The sequence below is a fragment of the Herpailurus yagouaroundi genome, unplaced genomic scaffold (assembly GCF_014898765.1).
Source record: "Herpailurus yagouaroundi ecotype Mexico unplaced genomic scaffold, PumYag 28, whole genome shotgun sequence".
Classification (NCBI taxonomy): domain Eukaryota; kingdom Metazoa; phylum Chordata; class Mammalia; order Carnivora; family Felidae; genus Herpailurus; species Herpailurus yagouaroundi.
In genome coordinates this window covers 48058330-48077961 of record NW_024412376.1, presented here as the reverse complement: position 1 = coordinate 48077961, position 19632 = coordinate 48058330, and the positions used below count along the sequence as shown (strand labels likewise).

The window sequence follows — 19632 nt, the reverse complement described above, 5'->3', positions numbered from 1 at the left end:
TAATACTTTTACCATTCCTGAGCTTCTTGATTCAACTTCTTGGAAACTGATGCTACTAACAAAGTCGTTTTTAATTCTATTGCCTACTGTTCTCCTGACTGCTTTCTTCTTGGAGTCATCTCCTCCCTTGGTTTTTATGTCCCTGTTCCTGATTCTTGATTCTCTTCATCTTCTCTGCCCGCTTCATGGGCACTTTCTCCAATCTTCTGTAAATGTTGCTATTCCTTAGGGTTCCATCCCCAGGCTCTCTTCTTACATTATATATACTCTTGATTTCTACCTATAAAAGCTAGGCAAGGACTCCCAAATCTTACCCACAGCTCAAAAAGCACTCATTTTTTTTTTTTACAAATATAATTTATTGTCAAGTTAGCTTACATACAACACCCAGTGCTCATCCCAACAAGTGTCCTCCTCAATGTCCATCACCCACTTTCCCCTCTCCCCCACCTCCCCATCCACCCTCAGTTTGTTCTCTGTATTTGAGAGTCTCTTGTGGTTTGCCTCCCCACCCCTCCCTGTTTGTAACTATTTTTTTTTTTCCCAAGCACTCCTTGATTTCAAATCACTATCCATCTTCAAGGGTGTCCCAAAGCTTCTGCTAATTTGAACGTGGGCTTTCCACCCAAATCTGCTTCTCTTATCTCCTGAACGCTCTGCTTCCATTAACCATACCTCCAGTCAGCTAAATCAGTCAAGTTACTTTGCCATTAACATAAGACTATTGTTTCTTACTGATCCCCTATGTCACTGGCAACTGAACGCATTTGGGCATTTCTTAAATGCCTCAGTCTATCCCCACGACACAGCCTGATTTAGGAACCTATCATTTCTGAAGAGGATCAACAAACTCCCACTTTGCCTCTTCACTTCCAGTCTTGCCAATCTCCAAATCTATCCTCTCTACCTTCTCTTTAGCATGAGTTTTCGAAAACAGGTCTTACTGTTTATAAAAATGTACAGTAGTTCTTCGTAGTGCTCAGCATAAATTCTGTCCTTTTCAAATTCCTTTCTTTCTCTCCAACACTCAACTCTGTAACACATTAATACTTTTCTGTATGCTGTATCTTATAACTAAGAGGCCCTTCTGCTGTTCATCTTCACTGAGGACTCCCGCAACACTGGTATGCCTCAAAAGTGGTGTTTCAAAGTCACTATTTTTAAAGTCTTAGTTGTCCTGCAGCTTCAGGAGGAACCCAACTACAAGATGATACAACAGAAAGTTATACACTGAACTTGGCACTACCACACCAAGCTTCTAGTTCTATTATTAAAAAGGCAAGAGGTTAAAACTGCTTTGGGCTTGTTTTGTTTTTCATTTTGCCAAGTGGAAGAGTTAAACTACATGATTTAAAGGTCTATTAAAATGGACAATTCTAGCTTTCTAATTAAGAGCACTAAAACTCGGTCCTGAAAAGCAGTAAGGCTAATTTATAATACTGTTCAATTTCTAGAGATCCATCAACATACTTGCATCATTCATACACAATTAACTTTATCAACTAGATAATATAATTATCTTTGTTTAATTAAAAAATGTTTATTTATGAGGCACCTGGGTGGCTCAGTTGGTTAAGTGTCTGACTTCAGCTCAAGTCATGATCTCACGGTCTGTGAGTTCGAGCCCCGCGTCAGGCTCTGTGCTGACAGCTCAGAGCCTGGAGCCTGTTTCGGATTCTGTGTCTCTCTCTCTGTCTGCCCCTCCCCTGCTCAGGATCTCTCTCTCTCTCTGTCTCAAAAATAAGTAAAAACATTAAAAAAATTTTTTTGTAATGTTTATTTATTTTTGAGGGGCGGGGAGGGGCAGAGAGAGAGAGAGAGGGATACAGAAAATCCCAAGCAGGCTCCACGCTGTCATTACAGAGCCAGAGATGGGGCCAACTCACCAACCATGATATCATGAACTGAGCCAGGATCAAGAGTCCTAAGCTTAACCAACTGAGCCACCCAGGTAACCCTAATATCCATTATCTCGTTCCAAGGCATCAGGGATAGGTCTACATGGTACTGGAAGACCAAACCAATTAAATATGAAGGCAAAACTGTAAAGTGAAGAGAGGCCAACTTAAGGTGACCAAAAGGAAGGATACCTCGAGTGATTAAATGACATAGAGTGATGTAAAAACTTTAAGAATTTTTTTTCTTAAAAAAATTTCTTTAAATATTTTTAATGTTTATTTATTATTGAAAGACAGAGACAGTGTGAGCAGGGGAGGGGCAGAGAGAGAGGGAGACACAGAATCAGAAGCGGGCTCCAGGCTCCGAGCTGTCAGCACACAGCCCGATGCGGGCCTCGAACCCACGAACCGTGAGATCATGACCTGAGCCGTAGACGGACACTTAACCGACTGAGCCACCCAGGCGCCCCTCTTAAAAAGTTTTTAAGTAAATCTTACGACTGCATCAGGGTTTTGATGGCTTTTATGCAGCAAAATTTTCAAAATAAATTAACTCTTCTAATTTGAGACTTCTTCCCATGGCCATTCAATTTACTTTCTAGCTCCTTGCACCACCCCCTCCCCTTCTGAGCTTTATTGACACTTGATTTTAAATCCCAAGCAAATGCCTTCTTGTTACTTGGGCGATGCTAAAACAATATCAGCTAAAATGTCTTGATTGATCGTAAGCAGGCTTTAGGCGATAATGAGTCTATAGTAATTAGGGCTTCACTGGATTCAACCCAACTCTTTGGCTCAGTCCCTGGAGGCACACACCGGGCTCCAAGCAGCGCGTCTAGGGAGTGGCCAGGAATTACAGGCCACCACTGCCAAGAGGGTTGAATCTGTTCGTCTTTACAAAGCTGGGAATTGCGTAAACTGAGCCTTTTTTGTTTTTGCTCACGATTTTAAAACTAGTGGGTGGGGTGAGCCGCGCCCTGACACGCCCCGGCCTTCCATACACCCCTCGGGAGCGCGCACCGGGGCTCGAGCTTGGAATGGGGCTGAAATGGTAACCGCTGGAATAACGGACTCGGCTCGCTGGGGCCGCGCAAGCCTTGGAGGCAGAGAACACCAGCCTCCTCGGCGCCCCAGCCCCCGCCTCAGCGCAGCAGGTGGACACAGCGGTTCCGGAGGACCCAACGGACCTGATGTGGCATCAACTCCCGCCGCCCTTGGTGGCTTTTCTCCTCCCGAGGACAGGACAGCCCACCCAAGAACCTCGCTCGGGGCACCTCCATCCCAGAACTCAAGAACCACTCCCTCACCTGGCCCCAACCTGTTCAGCCTGGCGGGTCGCCAAAGAAAGGGGTGCGGCCCAGGAATCCCCGCCCTGGGCGTAAATGCAATGACTCCCGATTCCTCACTCTAGCCGGAGCGCAAAGGGCAGTAGGAAAGTGGCGTACTGCCCACGCACCTGTCTTGCGGGCCCGTTTTCAGCAGTGGCAGCTCAGATGTCCGAGTCGCTGCCACTTGGTCCCCGCGTCTCCCCGGACCAATCCCGCCGGCGGCCGCCCAGAAGCGACTGCTAACCGCGCATGCGCGAGCGGCCGCAGGTAGGGAGGAGGCGGCGGCCCGCGCGCACCTGCGTGGAGGTTCAACTGGCGCGGAGGGGTCGCTGCCCAGCGAGGAGAGGCTGCAGCTGCGGGGGCCCGGCGTAAGGCGCGCCCTTGGGCCTCGCGCCTGCTCAGCGGTCCAGGAGTGAAGTGGGATGGCCGGGTACGAATTCCTCCCTCTTAGCCCGAAGTGTTTCTCCTCCTTGCCCTCTCTGCAATCAGAGGGGTAGTGCCTGCTATTGCACATAAATGGATCCTGAGTTTTGTATAACTCACATTTTTTAACAGGGTCCAGTTAGTACCCCAGGCCTTTCCTAGAGTTCTAGATGTTAAGAGAGGTCGTTGTGCACAGCAGGGAGGCTTCCTATTTCGTGTGGGTGTGTGGTTAAGTATAGACGTATTAAATGTTAACGTAACACATTTTCTTTCTGAAATTGCTAATATTTATTGTGTTCTCTGTACTCCAGGGGTTTTACATTATTTTATTTAACCATCACAACCCTGGTGAAGGAACTAAAGATAATTACTTGCCTGAATCTATGATTAACAAATGGTGGAAATAGGGTTTAAATCCAGGCCCATCTCTCTCATAGTCTGTACTTTTAACCAAACACACCAAAATTAAAAATACAACATAAAGGTAGTATTGAATCTCAAGTTTCTTTGCCTCATTGATAGTGGATCATACATATTTTGCTAATATTTTATAGCAAATCTTGACTGAATTAGAATGTTTGGGATGTATAGTAGGCATATGTTTAACTGTTTTAAAAAATGCTGAACAGGGGCGCCTGGGTGGCGCAGTCGGTTAAGCGTCCGACTTCAGCCAGGTCACGATCTCGCGGTCCGGGAGTTCGAGCCCCGCGTCAGGCTCTGGGCTGATGGCTCAGAGCCTGGAGCCTGTTTCCGATTCTGTGTCTCCCTCTCTCTCTGCCTCTCGCCCGTTCATGCTCTGTCTCTCTCTGTCCCAAAAGTAAATAAACGTTGAAAAAAAAATTAAAAAAAAAATGCTGAACAAGCTTCCAAAATGGCTGTTTTACATCCCCACCAGAATGTATGAGAATTCCAGTTACACTACATTTTCACTATTGCATAGTATGGTCAATCTTAGTCTTTCTAGAGACCAATCAATGATGTCTCAATGTGGTTTTAAATGCTATGTAGTTTTCTTATGCATACCAAATCCTCTCCTTAGGACTTCTATCATTTTGTATTTCCAGTGTATGAGAGTGTTTATTTTCCACATAACCTTACCCAACAGAATGCATTGTCAAGCATTTGAATTTTTGTCAACCTCATGACTGATATCTCAGTGTAGTTTCAATTTAAAAAAAGATTTTAATGTTTATTTTTGAAAGAGAGAGCACAAGCAGGAGAGGGACAGAGAGAAAGAAAGAGGTAGATACAGAATCTGAAACAGTCTCCAGGCTCTAAACTGTCAGCACAGAGCCTGTCACAGGGCTTGAACTCTGGAATGGCAAGATCACAACCTGAGCCAAAATCCAGCACTTTAACTGAGCCACCCAGGCGCCTGCCCTGGTTTTGATTTTTACTTGTGAGGTCGGATAAATTTTTACGCATAAGGACAATGTTTCCTTCTTATTGCATCCAGATTTTGAGTCATTGAATACCTTTCCCTACTCCAGGTTCATCTATATTTTAATACTTATATAATTTTATTATTTCTTTTTTATTATAGTTTTTTATTATACTATTATACTATTATACTTTATTTATTATACTTTTTATTATAAGTTTATTATTTGAAGTTTATTTTTCTGTAACATGTAAATATTTCTTTAAATGGCTATCCAGTTGCCCCAATATCATCAGAATATCTCTTTGCCCAGTGATTTAAGATACTGCTTTTATCATTTACTAAATATCCATATTTACTTGGGTATATTTCTGGACTTTTGATTCTATTTCACTGATTTGCGTAGCACTAGCACAAAGTATCACACTATTTTAATTATAGAGGCTTTGAAAAATGTTTTAGTATCTGGTTGTTTCAGATGCCCTCTTAGCACTTCCTTTTCAGTGCTTTTCTAGATATTCCTGAATGGGTTTTTTTTCCATATGAACTTGAATATCAATATGCCAACCTCCAGGAAAAAAAGGATTGTTCGCATATTTATTGGAATCACAATAAAATTTTAAGTTAACTTAGGAAGAACTAATATTTTGATGAGATATCCTGTCCAAGAAGAGAGAGGTCTATTTGCTTGAGTCTCCTCTTGCATCTTTAGGAGAGTTTCATAGCCTTCCTCATATAGGTTTTACACAGTAGTTTACCTTTAGATCAACTTTATTGAGATTTACATACAATAAATATCATTCATTTAAAGTTTACAATTTGACAGGTGTATGTATACACCTTTGAAATCACTTCCACAATCAAAATACAGGATATTTCCATCACTTTCAAACGGTTTCCTGGTTTTGTACATTTCTTCCTAGGTTTGTTCCTGAATCTTTTTCACTGCTGTTATAAAAGAGATTTTCTCATTCATCACATAATCTAAGGATTTATTTTCACTTTTAAGAAGTTACTCATTTATATATATATTATATATACATATATATGTAATTTTTTTTTTGAGAGACAGTGCACACATGAGCAGGAGTGGGGGAGGGGGAAGTAGAGGGAGGGAGAATCTGAGAATCTCAAGCAGGCTCCATGTCCAGCACAGAGGCCGACATGGGGCTTGATCCCACGACCCTGAGATCATGACCTGAGCTGAAATCAAGAGTCTGACATTTAACTGACTGAGCCACCCAGGCACCCAAGTAGTTAATAATTTTTGAATGCCAAATTTATATTCTGATTCCTTGCTAAATTATTTTATTTGAATTAGTTTTGTGATTAAGTCCCCTGACTTCTTCAAGCAGAATTTTACTTATTTTCCAATTCTTATGCCTATAGTCTTTTTTTCTTATCAAATTTCACTGGCTAACATTGCCAGAACAATTTAACAGTCCTGAAGATAGCAGGGGATCATTTGCTCTGTTTTCTGATGTTAGTAGAAATGCCTCCAGTGTTTCCCCATTAAATAAAGAACCATTTTTAGGATTGAGGTACATACCTTGTATTTATGATTGTCAGATTTAGCAAATTAAAATACACAACACCCCATGAGATTCTAATTTCATATAAACAAGTAATTTTTTAGACATACTTTTAGACATGCATTTTTCATATGTGTTTTTTATCTGGCCTTTAATTTTATCATGTTAAGAAAGTATCCATTCATTGCAATTTTCTTTAATATTCTTATTGAAAATAGGTCTTGCCTTTTTTCCAAAGGCTTTTTTCAGCATCTATGGAGGTAATAATTTGATTCTTCTCCTTAGACCTATTAGTAAGAATCCTACCCAGATTTTTACACCTCTGGTATTAAAAAAACCAGGTCATGGTATGTTGTTTTCTTAGCGTGGCTTGGGAATTTATTTCTAATATTGCATTTAAGATTTTTGCATCAGTTGTCATAAATGGTATAGGTCTGTGGTTTTCTTTTTTGTGCTATCATTATTAGGACCAGGTATTCATGTTATACTTACATCATTAAAAGAATTTGTGAATTTTCCTTTATTTGCTGTACTCTGAAATAATGTTAAAACATTGGGACTATCTGGTTTCTAGGAGTTTAGTTAAGTTTCCCTGTGCAATCATCTGGGCCTGGTGGCTCTTTGTGCTTATAATTTTTCAATAAATTTCTCTATTTCTTCTATGAAAATTTATTGGTTTAAACTTTCTGTCTCACATCTCCAAAGGCAAGGGAATTAAAAGCAAAAATGAACTGTAGGGACCTCATGAAGATAAAAAAGCTTCTGCACTGCAAAGGAAACAATCAACAAAACTAAAAGGCAACTGACAGAATGGGAAAAGATATTTGCAAATGACATATCGGACAAAGGGCTAGTATCCAAAATCTATAAGGAACTCACCAAACGCCACACCCGAAAAACAAATAATCCAGTGAAGAAATGGGCAGAAAACATGAATAGACACTTCTCTAAAGAAGACATCCAGATGGCCAACAGGCACATAAAAAGATGCTCAACTCACTTCTCCTCAGGGAAATACAAATCAAAACCACACTGAGATATTACCCCATGCCAGTCAGAATGGCTAAAATAAACAAATCAGGAGCCTATAGATGCTGGAGAGGATATGGAAAAACAGGAACCCTCTTGCACTGTTGGTGGCAATGCAAACTGGTGCAGCCGGTCTGGAAAACAGTGTGGAGATTCCTCAAAAAATTAAAAATAGATCTACCCTATGACCCAGAAATAGCACTGCTAGGAATTTACCCAAGGGATACAGGAGTGCTGATGCATAGGGGCACTTGTACCCCAATGTTTATAGCAGCACTCTCAACAATAGCCAAATTATGGAAACAGCCTAAATGTCCATCAACTGATGAATGGATAAAGAAATTGTGATTTATATACACAATGGAATACTACTTGGCAATGAGAAAGAATGAAATATGGCCCTTTGTAGCAACGTGGATGGAACTGGAGAGTGTTATGTAAGTGAAATAAGTCATACAGAGAAAGACAGATACCATATGGTTTCGCTCCTATGTGGATCCTGAGAAACTTAACAGAAGACCATGGGGGAGGGAAAGGAAAAAAAAAAGTTAGAGAGGGAGGGAGGCAAACCATAAGAGACTCTTAAAAACTGAGAATAAACTGAGGGTTGATGGGGGGGGTGGGAGAGAGGGGAAAGTGGTTAATGGGCATTGAGGAGGGCACCTATTGGGATGAGCACTCGGTGTTGTATGGAAACCAACTGGACAATAAATTTCGTCTTTAAAAAAAATTTTTTTTAAACTTTGTCTCTACTCACATCAATTTTGGTAAACTGCATTCTAAGAAATCATTTTATCTGGGCTTTTAGAAAGAAAACTAGTATCAGCAAAACAAAAACCTATCAGCTCACATAAAGTTCCTCATAATTTGTTGCCTATGACTGGCTATTATAACACAACATCTAAAAATGTAATTAGTTTTCATAGGAAAATGCCTGCCCAGATAATTACTGAAATTCTGCCACAGGGTGGATGGTCCGTATTAAGAGTGTACAACAAACCCTGAGATACTTTTATACACCTGTGTTGGTAGAGGGTTAACTCTCCCTCTCCCCAAGAGTGTAGTCACATTTACTATTACTGCTAATATTAGTTATATTACCATGTTACTGTTTACTTCAATGGTAAATAGTGCAGTTGTTGGTAGCTTATCTCAATACTTGAATTTTTTGTAAAAGGGAATTTTACCTATCATGTCTCCAAAGTTTGCAGAGCTTCTATTTACTTCAAAAGTAGTGTTTGAGGGGGGGAAAAAAAAGATTTCAGTAGAAATTTGTCTGAATGTGGTTTCTACAAACTCATCTGTTATATTGAGCCAAGGGCATAAAATATATCATGTGCTTTCATACATATGCTTGAGGGAAAGTGACTTTTAAAAGCGAAATCAGTATGAATGTTATAAAACAATGCCCAAAACAGCCAATAAGTGCTATTTGCTCTGCTTATCCCAGATGAGTGTCAGGGATTCTCCAAATCACCCCTTTCTCAGACACCTCAGTCCAGGGACCATGGGTGAGGAGTGAAATGGTCCAAACATCCAGCAATTGGGCAGAAGAGATGGGGATGGAAACTGGGGGTGTCTCTCCTGGCTACACTATGAACATTTTCTGGAAATGCTTTGTGTTGACTGCCAAAATTCTCTGTTCTGGAATCATTTCATTAAGGGCAACAGTTATTGTGTTGAATCTTTAAGGCTTCTCTTCAACTTCTCTCTCTTTTTTTTCTTCTAGCATCTGCCACAGGTAACATCCATGTAATGTCTTTTCTTCTTCTCCCCCCACCAACCACCCTAACCCAGATTCACTGAAATATACTTGACATATTGCTTCTTCTTTTCTAAAAGGAGAGACTGAAATGGACACATGTGAACATCTTTCATATTCTTTTTATATGTTGGTATGTGACACAGTTCATACTGAGGTAAATATGTAAAGTTTTGGCACTCAAGGATAGGTAATACACAATAGGAAGTACAATTTTCATATTTTATTGATGAATAAGAAGGAAGAAGAAATATCTCCTATTATCTCTCAAAATAAATAAAATAAAACTCAACAGAATAACAAGAAGAATAGTGGAGTTTAATAGACTCCTATAAAAACTGATAATCAAGCAGACAAAAATTAGGAAGAATTTTAAAAACCTGAATAAGTAAATTAAAAAGCCTGATATAAGAGAATTCTGCACCCAATAATTGGGAATATTTAAGAAGACGTTTTCAAAGCACAAAACACATTTATAAGAAACAAATGAATGCAACATATTTTAAAGGGAGTCTACAGACACTATTCATTCTTTTCAAATTCACGTGAAACATAAGCATTCTTAACAATTCTCAAATCTCATCACACAGATAAAATCCACTAAGAACAATGTAATTAAATGAGAAATCAACAGTAAAAGATGGCAAAAACCAACATATTTGAAAAAAAAAAACCAGTCCCAAATAACCCATGAGCTAAGAAAGTAATAATAAGAGAAATTACAAAATCTTTTAGAACTGAATGACTATCAGAATACATAAATATCAAGAGGTTGGTAAACCAGTTCAAACAGCACTTTAGGGGTAAGTTTATAGTTTTAAATGCACTTATTTAAAAGACAAGAAGATATTGTGGCACTGCCAGACCCAGGCTTAAATTGTGCTTTCTTTAGATGTCCTAACAAAATGGATAAGAACATATACCAATTTACACAGAACCTATCCATGACAAGTTTCTGAACTATTAGCTATTTATTAAGATTATGTGATAGCATAACTACGTCAACAAAATTCATTTCTTAATTTTCAAAAACTTCCCTGCCTTTACTATTTTTTTAATTAAATTATAATAGTAAGGGTACAAACATCATAAATAAACACTGTAATTTTCCTTGACATAAGAGGGAGCTTAACACTTTCAAGCCTACAAGTGTGTTAATTTCTGAATTCTTTTCTATACGATTATGCATTTTCATTATTATAATTTCTGAAAGATGCCATGAGAAATCAGGCTTATTTGAGGTTCCAATGTATTACAGAATTTTTCTTGTTATGCTTATTATCTTCATATTTTCTGAAATAAAAACAAGAAATGTATAATATCTAGAAAATTAAATAGAAATTAATTAATTCACAAGGATATAATTATTTTTATGAAATATTTTGATAACATTCTTTATCCTTTTGACCACTCTTTTACCTTATAAGTAGAGAAGAATATTTAAATTGGCAAAGACATGATTCTTAAGATGTATTAGACAATATCAATTTTAATACCATCATGGTGTTAAAATTACTGAAAGTAGATTTCCATCACTGGGATACCTGGGATTATCACTAAAGCCAACCAACTGTTATAGATAAGGTACAAATATTTTTAAATAAACTCTACACCTAACATGGGGCTCGAATTCACAACCCCGAGATTAAGAGTTGCATGCTCTACTGAGCCAGCCAGATGTCCCTAATATGACAATATCCAGATATCTTTAATCATTCACTTTATTTTTATAATTTAAAATATAAATAAATATAGGAAAGATTTAAGATTGAGACAAACATAAAATGGAAACATAATAATCTTTTAACACTAATATATGAAAGAAAATCAGAGACTAAATATAAAATTAGAACTGGAGAAATTTTGCTGTGAATGCAAGAAAATATGAGTACTACATTTCATATTAAATTAGTTTTGAATTTCTTGTTAGTCAAAGGGAACAAAAATACCCACAATGGGCCAAAGAAATCATGACTACTCCTTGGGAAAGAATATCCTTTTTCTAATTAAGAGAAAGTTGTCACATGTATCTTTACATTAAAAAAAAACAAAACAAAACTTTAAATAATAGTCTTGAAAAACATGCAAATATGCCATATATTGTTATTCAGTAAAAGTCAAAGGCATAAACTCAAATAATTCAATTAAAGCATTTTGATGGGAGATATCTACTTCCTTTCCCTCCATCACCTCCAACGAGGCTTAGTAGATTTAGCAACAGCAATAAAACAAATGGGTCACACATACAAAAAAAAAAGTGATTGTTTAACTAAATTCCAAGTTAATTAAGTATCCTGTATCTTATTTGGTAACCCTACTTCAACACATTGAAACACTTTGCCCTATGCCCAGTGAGCCGCAGTAAAACAAAAATAACTTTTCATGTAGGATGCAGCGCTGGCAAATTATAAAAACACACTATTCTCTTGCTTACCAACTAATAGAAAAACTAAGTATCTTATTTGAGTTTTCAGAAATTATTCATACAGAAATATTTTAGTTGTTTCTAAACCTCTTTTATGTTTATTATAGACCTAGAACATGAAATGATAAAGAACATTTAAATTGATGGCAGGCAAAATTTTTAAAAATTTAAAACTTAGAATATTCATCACCAAGATAAATTTTTTTATTAAATTATTGTTTTTGAACTACTAGCTAGATGAACAGAAATTAACCAAACTATTCTTCTCCTTAATGAACTATAGAAAATTTATCTTACATTTTAAAAAGTTTTGTGAGAAGTGTAATATATAATTTAACTGGTTAAGGAACAAATTTTGCATAGAAGTTTTTTAAAAAGACTTAAAGAAATGAATATTAAAGTGTTGCTATGTTAGACCTGGTTAAAGAAAAGAGGGTGACATTTATCTTGCTGGGGTCATGAATGTAAATTTTATTTTACTTAATAAAATTAAAAGTTGACAAAAGTTGAAATGTAATATCTAAACTCTTGGTTCTAGGTAGTGGACAGCTAGACCCCACTGAAATGATAGTAAATGAACGAAAAAGATGTAATTCCAAACGACATAAAGAATAGAGGAGGCTCACAGCTGAGGAGACATTTAATCAAATTAACGAGAGACATAAATCTGATGGAAGAGTGGGGCCTGACAATGGAGCCGAGGAGTCTGTGACTTCAGCATGTGGAACACAGGGCTAGAATGGAGATGGCAAATTTGATGAAAGATGGAAGCCAAAGCGGAGCTAACCCTGAAGAAGGAAGGGGGAGTGTTGTCAGGGGCATGGGAGAGCTGCAAGGCCTTTTTGCCCCAGGCAACTGATACACATAGTCTTCTCTAAGGAAAGCTGAATGAGCCACCCAGATGTAATTAGCAACTAGGGCAGGCACTGGGTGAACCTATGTCCCAGAACAAAGCTCTTTGGGACATAGGTTGCGATGTTGGTGCCCCTTCACTCAAACCACTGGGAAAACAAAAAATGGAAAAAAACCACTCCAACACAAAACAATCACAGCCTAGTCACCCACATACTCTACAACAGAGTTTGTAAGCCAACAAATTATTTTTTTCTTTAAATGTTTATTCATTGTGCGAGAGTGCACGCACGCACGTGTGAAAGGGGTGGGGGCTGGGGACAGAGGATCTGAAGTGGGCTCTGTGCTGACAGCAGAGGGGCTCGAATTCATGAACCATAAGGTCATGACCTCAGCCCGAGTCGGAGCTTAACCGACTTATGGTGGCCATAAGCCAACAAATTCTATCCATGTACCAAAAACTCTCAGGAAGCCTCATTCCTTTCAATTTTATAAAGGAATATGAAGATAAATGCAGTGTGAGGAAAGGAGTGGGGAGGGAGAGGAATTAAAATTACCCATATTTGCCACCAGACAACCAAGAATCACTAAATATTTGAGGAAAGTGTGTAACCTAACAGACAGATCAAAATAGACAAGCAGATAGATTTATCTGGTCACAGAAAAAACAGCGCATTCAGAATACAGAAGAGAACTTTAAAAGTGTTTCATGAGGGGCACTTGGATGGCTCAGTAGGTTAAGCATCTGACTTCGGGTCAGGGTATGATCTCATGGTTCGTGAGTTCAAGACCCACATCAGGCTCACTGCTGTCAGCACAGAGCCTGCTTTGGCTTCTCTGTCCCACTCTCTCTCTGCCTGTCTCCTTCCTGCACTCTCTCTGTCTCTCTCAAAATAAATAAATAAACTTTTAAAAAATAAAAATGTTTCATAAAGAGATTTAATAGTATCCTGAGATTTGAGAAAAATTGTATTCACAGCACAAGTGGATGCTAGGAAAAAAGGAATAAAACAAAAATAAAGTAAACATTGATTAGAAAAGTTAGTCAAGGAATCCACCTAGTGCATAGAAAAACCAATGATAGGACATAGTATATAAAAGCTATGACACGTAGAAGGTCAATTCAGTAAACTTAATATTTGATTATTCTTTCAGAAAACTCAGAAAAGAAAGGGGCAAAATAATCAATGTCATAATATCCCATCAACTGAATATTTGCATCTCCTTCCTCAAATTCGTATGTTGAAGCCTAAATCCTCAGTGTATTTGGAAATATAGCCGTTGGCCTTTGGGAGATAATTAGGTCAAAAAGGTGGAATGTTCATGAAGGACTTTAGTGCCTTTATAATGGGATAAAGAGACCAGACCTTTCTCTACTCTTGGCCATGTGAGGATATAGTCAGAAGACAGCTGTCTACAAACCAGGAAGTCGGCTCTCACCAAAAGCCCCCATGCTGGCATCCTGATCTTGGACTTCCCAGCCTCTACAAATGTGATAAATAAATTTCTGTTGTTTAAGCCACCCAGTTTGTGTTTTTTTTTGTGTGTGCATGTGTTTTGTTTTTTGTTATGGCAGCCCAAACTGACTAAGACATAGTAAAAATGAATAAGTATCTAAATTTTCATCTATACTGCAGGAAAAATAATGTGGATAAATAAAAATTAGCAGTGTAAGTGTATTATTTAGCAATATAAAGAAAACTACCAAGCATTTAAACCAGAATGATTAAATGTCCTTGCCTCTGGTGAGTCAGATAAGGATGGGGAAAATGCAGAGGATTGTTGCTCTTTTTGTTAATGTTCAGCCGGATATATGTATATTGCTTAATAAATATAAACAAAGCTAAAAATCTGATACGATTGAATTTTATTCCATTTTGAAACGCACCCTTTGGAAAATGGAAGGGGTAACCCATTCTGCAGCTCTTTCATCAGTTTGGAAACACCTAATTTTAAATATCTAAAAATGTTAGCAAAAGGACAGTTCCCGATTTCCCTGAAATGGTTTTTGAAAGGGAAATCTGGTTGCAGTGGAGGGTGCTGAAGGCATTTCAAATTCCTAATGTGGGAGGGAAAAAATGAGGTGGTGGTGGTCTCTTGCTGTTCTTGCAGGAAAGAAGGGAGACATTCTGAAAGGAGCTTGTTAGAAAGACAGGTGACTGAGAGGGTAACAGATAAAGAAGTTGCCTGGGAAATTTGTTACCTGCGCTACCTTCTTCAAATTTTGCTGACCTCAGTCCCACTAAAAAAATAAAACAAACAAACAAACAAACAAACAACACGATGCAGGTCTAATTGAACTCACAGAATGCAGGATTATCTTCATGGAAATGCACCCACATTTTCATGGTGAAGTGGTATGTATATAAATAATGCATACTTTTGGTTATATACTATGTACCTTTTTAATTTATTTTTATTTTTTTTAAGATTTTGATGATTTTTATTAGTAGTTTGTTTATTTTTTAATTTGCATCCAAGTTAGTTAGCATATGGTACAATAATGATTTCAGGAGTACACTCCTTAATGCACCTTACCCACTTAGCCCATCCTCCCTCCCACAACCCCTCCAGCAACCCTCTGTTCTCTATATTTAAGAGTCTCTTATATTTTGTCCCCCTCCCTGTTTTTATATTATTTTTGCTTCCCTTCCCTTATGTTCATGTTTTGTATCTTAAAGTCCTCATATGAAGGAAGTCATATGATATTTGTCTTTCTCCAACTGACTAATTTCGCTTAGCCTAATACCCTCTAGTTCCATTCACATAGTTGCAGATTGTGCCCCTTTTACTGTTGAAGTATCAAATGTTAATTCTGCATGAACACCCTTCCATCCATAGAAATCATTCTGAGGGAGTGTCAGATGGAAAGCATATGAGACCAGATGAGAAGGGGAGGATTTCAAATTCCAAAACACACTGGCACCAGCTACTAAAAAGGTGAGAGTAGCTCTAAGGATGACCCAAACTCAAGAGACAGTGGATATAGGGGAACAGGCAAGGGCCCTGGAGTTAACTGCAGAGTCACAGTTGGAATATATTTGTGCTTATGCAGAGCAGCAGACATCAGAAACGACCATTTCCCAGCAGAGGCACTGGGTGTGGGTGTTTCCAGTGGAGAAGCAAGAAGGGTCTTCCCTACTCAGAAAAAAAGCTTGTGTGCACAGGGAGCAGCAGTAGACTGCCCCATTCCTCCCACCAATAGTGGAGGAAGGCGACAGAAAACAGAGTCAGCATTCACAACGAAACAAATAGAGAGTCTCAACAAGCAGGAAACAAAATCTCAATTCAGCGGAAAACTGAGGTCAGTCAAGGAAGCAGATGCCACTGGAGGTATTCTGAATAAAGAAGTAGACTTAATGTAGATGGAGCAAACTGGAAGTGATCCCAATTGTTGGAAGGATTGGGGGAGCAAAGGTCAAGAAGGCACGTTCAGGAAATCTGGAAGTACGAGGGTCATATGGAAACCACGGCAGATGATCTCAGCTGCCTGGCAGCAAGTGTGATCTCAATTTCCTGTCCACAGCAGGCAACTGTTACCTTCTCTGCTGTCTTCCACATCTACTGGGACTATCTCTCACTGACAGAATCTAACATGGCACTTTGTGGGGAAAGATATTCTGTACTGCATGAGCTTTCCCCTGAGAAACAGGGGAGATGGAGAGAAGGATGGCAATGATGCAGAACTAACAATAAGCATAGAAAGTGGTTAAAATAACGAATTACACATATACTAATGTGCTAATGTTTAAGTGTAACTAATTGTCTCTGAGAGATAGGAAGGGTATTGTGTACATAAAAAGAATCAGCTGAAAGTCCTGGAAATTAAAATTTTGTTTTTGGAAGTTAAGAAACAAATAGGCCAAAGAGTCAAAGTTCAAGGATGAACTAGTAGGCTGCCTAATAAAGACGGTGAATCGGGCACAAGTATTTACTTTCACTCTTTCTAGAAGTCACACTTAACCTTCAGGGTCAGTTAAAAATACAGGATCTTACAAACAGAATGGGAGGGGAAACAATGGCAACAGAATGGACGTCTGTGAAAGCTGTATGGAAACAGAAGCACCACCTGCAGCAGAGAAACCCCCCTACTGCTAAAAGTGGAGGTGAAGATGGGGCAAACCTGTGAGACTGGCTTGCAAGTCTGAGGTAGTTGAAGCTCTAAATACCCTCTTCCGCCCCGTGGAGCGAAGTGATGATCTTCTCTTCACTCTTGAAGGGTAATTCTCTGAAAATGCAAACATAGGGTATCTAGACTCAAACCAGGGTAAGGATAACAACGATAAACAAGACAAATAAGTGAATATTGACAAAGTGAACACCGAAACCCCTACTATCTTTGCCTACTGGGCTCCCAGATTCTCTAGCAATTTAATTAGCCCATGAGGCAAAACTTAGAGACACGAACAGATGATTCCTTAGGGAAAGAGCCTAGCCACTCCTCCCCAGACAGTGAAACTGACAGGTTCAGCCATGTGCTCAGGGGCCTCCAACCACCTTTCTCCTTTTGAACATACAATCTATGATCACTACATACCTGAGGAAATCCTTCAACTTGAAGAACAGAGACCAAAAACAACAATAACAACAACAACAAACCAACTTGGAGGAAATAGAAACTATGCAGGAATAAGAAGCTTAAAAAAATATTTTAAAAATATTAAAATCCTCAGAGGGTTAAGTAGAAGTATTTCAATCATAAAATAAGAACCAAGGGTTATAAAAGAGGACAATGACATTAGGAGAACAAAAGGAGTTCTTCAGACATTAAAGCTACAATAGCAAAAACAAACAAACAACCAAACCAACCAATCAATGAAAACTGCCCTCCTTCCCAAAAAACAAAACAAAACAAAAAAGCACTCATAAAAAGGATATAAGGCAAAATTCAGAAAAACTTTCAGAGAGTGAAGCAAATAGAAAGAAAATAGGAAGGAGAAAGTAAGAGACAGAGAGAACATCAATCTAAGGAATCTTACATTTGAAATAGGGTTCCTTAAAAAGAGCATAGAAAACAGAGGGAGAAATTTATCAACAAAATAATTTCTGAATATTTTCCAGAATCGAAACACGAGTTTTCATATTAAAAAGCCCTACCAAATATTAAGCACAATAGATAAAAATAGACCTATCCTATCATCATGAAATTGTAGAATCTCAAATAGAAGAAAAGTTTTAAAGGTCTACAGATGGGAAGATTGGTCTGATACCAAGAAACAGGAATTAGAATGGCTTTAACTACTTTTCATCAGTTACAGTCTTGAATACCTTAAAAAATCAGAATTCAGAATCCTTTGCCTACCCAACCTAACAGTTAAGTTTTATGGACTGCAGTCATTTTAAGACGTTTTAGTTTTCCAAGAATTTATCTCCTACACAATCTTTCTCAAGAAATTACCAGGAAGAGGGGAGTGTGCTTTACTAAAACAAATGAGTTGACCAAGAATGATACAGATTTGAGATATAGAAAACAGGAAAATCAACTGCCTGGTTCCTAAGATATATGCTAGAACTGGTCAGAGGCTGCAGGAGAGAGATTTTTCAAGGTTAGGAAGTGGTAGAAATGCAGAAAAGCATTCAACAATATTCAACATTCAGCCATGATTTTTAAAATGTTTCAATACATCAGGAACAGATTTAGATAATTTGCAGGGAATCTGAAGATGAATTAGTGATAAGTACATTGAAATAAAGCAAATTTAAAACAAAAAAAAAGCTGCATAATAAAGGAAAAATAGAGCATACCATGCAGTTTAAGTGTAAACAGGTTTTATATTCTCGTTATGAAATCATTGAATACTGAACTAAGCAATGGCATAACTATATGGACAGAGTGGAGGTTTGGGTGGAGTGACCTGTATCAAGGTGAAAGTCTTTCATTCATTGAAAGGAACTGTTAAGAAAATGAAAGAGCAAGTCATAAGCAGAGACCATGTATGTACAAACAAAAATAAACAGGTGAACAACCCATGGGCAAATACTCAGACATTTCAAAAACTATATACTACATTTCATTAAAATCCATATTTGGTAAAAATCTATATTTCATTATATATACACACACACACACACATATACACACACACATACATATATACATACATACAGCTAGTACATGAAAAGATGCTCAACATCATTTGCCATCAAAGAAATGCAAATTAAAATCATAATAAGATGTCAGGATCTGCCTTTTCTAGAATTCCACATTGAATCATAGAGTATATAGTCTTTTGCATCTGGCTTTTTTCATTTAGCACAGTGTTTTACAGATTCATCCATAGTGTTGCATCTATTGATAAGAATGAGGCTTCAAACTGAGATCTATTGTCTCCAAATTCATTGTATGTGTACAGTATATGATAAAAAGGAAAAGAAAATACTCATTATTCTCAAACAAAATATTAGAGAGTATATCAGAAAGTTATATGTATAAAGTTTTAAAAATACACAAAATATGATTATAAAATAAGACTAATAAATATCTGATAATTTTCTATATATTTATATCAATTTTTATACTTACCACTATATTATCAAAGGCTTATATTTTTATATGAGATAGTCTCTTAGCCACTTTGAAGAAAGTTGAGAACTAAGACTAATCCTCATTATGTCATTTTTTCCAAAGAATGATGCTGATCATTTTTAAAGAAGGTACTCGAATTATGAAACTCCTAATAATAAATATCCTGTTAGAAAATTTTAAAATAATATGATTAAATAATTATAATAATTAAAGTAATAATATATTTTAAAAATATACAATCCACATTGGACATGTCACTAAATTGTTATTTATTTCTATTTTACATGGTGTGAGGTATAAAAAGGTAAAAAGCTAGGTTATAACATTAAAATATGAGTGATTAGATAAATATTCTACTTAATCGGTTGTAAATTTACAAAGGTAAGGTTAAAACAGCTCATCAAGCAAAAAAATACAATGGAAGAAAAGAGTTCCATTATAACAGCACCAATAAATAGAATGGTATAGACCAATTT

At 37.5% G+C, this 19632-nt stretch overlaps 2 protein-coding genes across 12 annotated transcripts in view; both read right to left on the bottom strand.

Annotated features, from left to right (window-relative positions):
* Positions 1 to 3470, bottom strand: part of CLGN (calmegin) — a 51398-nt gene extending 47928 nt beyond the window's left edge. Inside the window, exon 1 of the mRNA XM_040473484.1 lies at positions 3355 to 3470. The gene's annotated coding sequence lies outside the window, so the exon portion shown is untranslated. The remainder of the gene's footprint in view (positions 1 to 3354) is intronic.
* A 6180-nt stretch (positions 3471 to 9650) lies between these two features.
* Positions 9651 to 19632, bottom strand: part of MGAT4D (MGAT4 family member D) — a 61016-nt gene continuing 51034 nt past the window's right edge. For 6 of the 11 annotated variants that reach the window (XM_040473408.1, XM_040473431.1, XM_040473464.1 and 3 more), the window contains one exon: positions 17722 to 18523. In XM_040473408.1, the coding sequence (XP_040329342.1) occupies positions 18491 to 18523 (33 nt within the window). In that variant the 3' untranslated portion in view covers positions 17722 to 18490. Of the gene's footprint in view, positions 10647 to 17721; positions 18524 to 19153; positions 19320 to 19632 lie in introns of those variants that run through there. The other 5 variants (XR_005789716.1, XR_005789732.1, XR_005789733.1 and 2 more) reach the window with 3 other exon arrangements.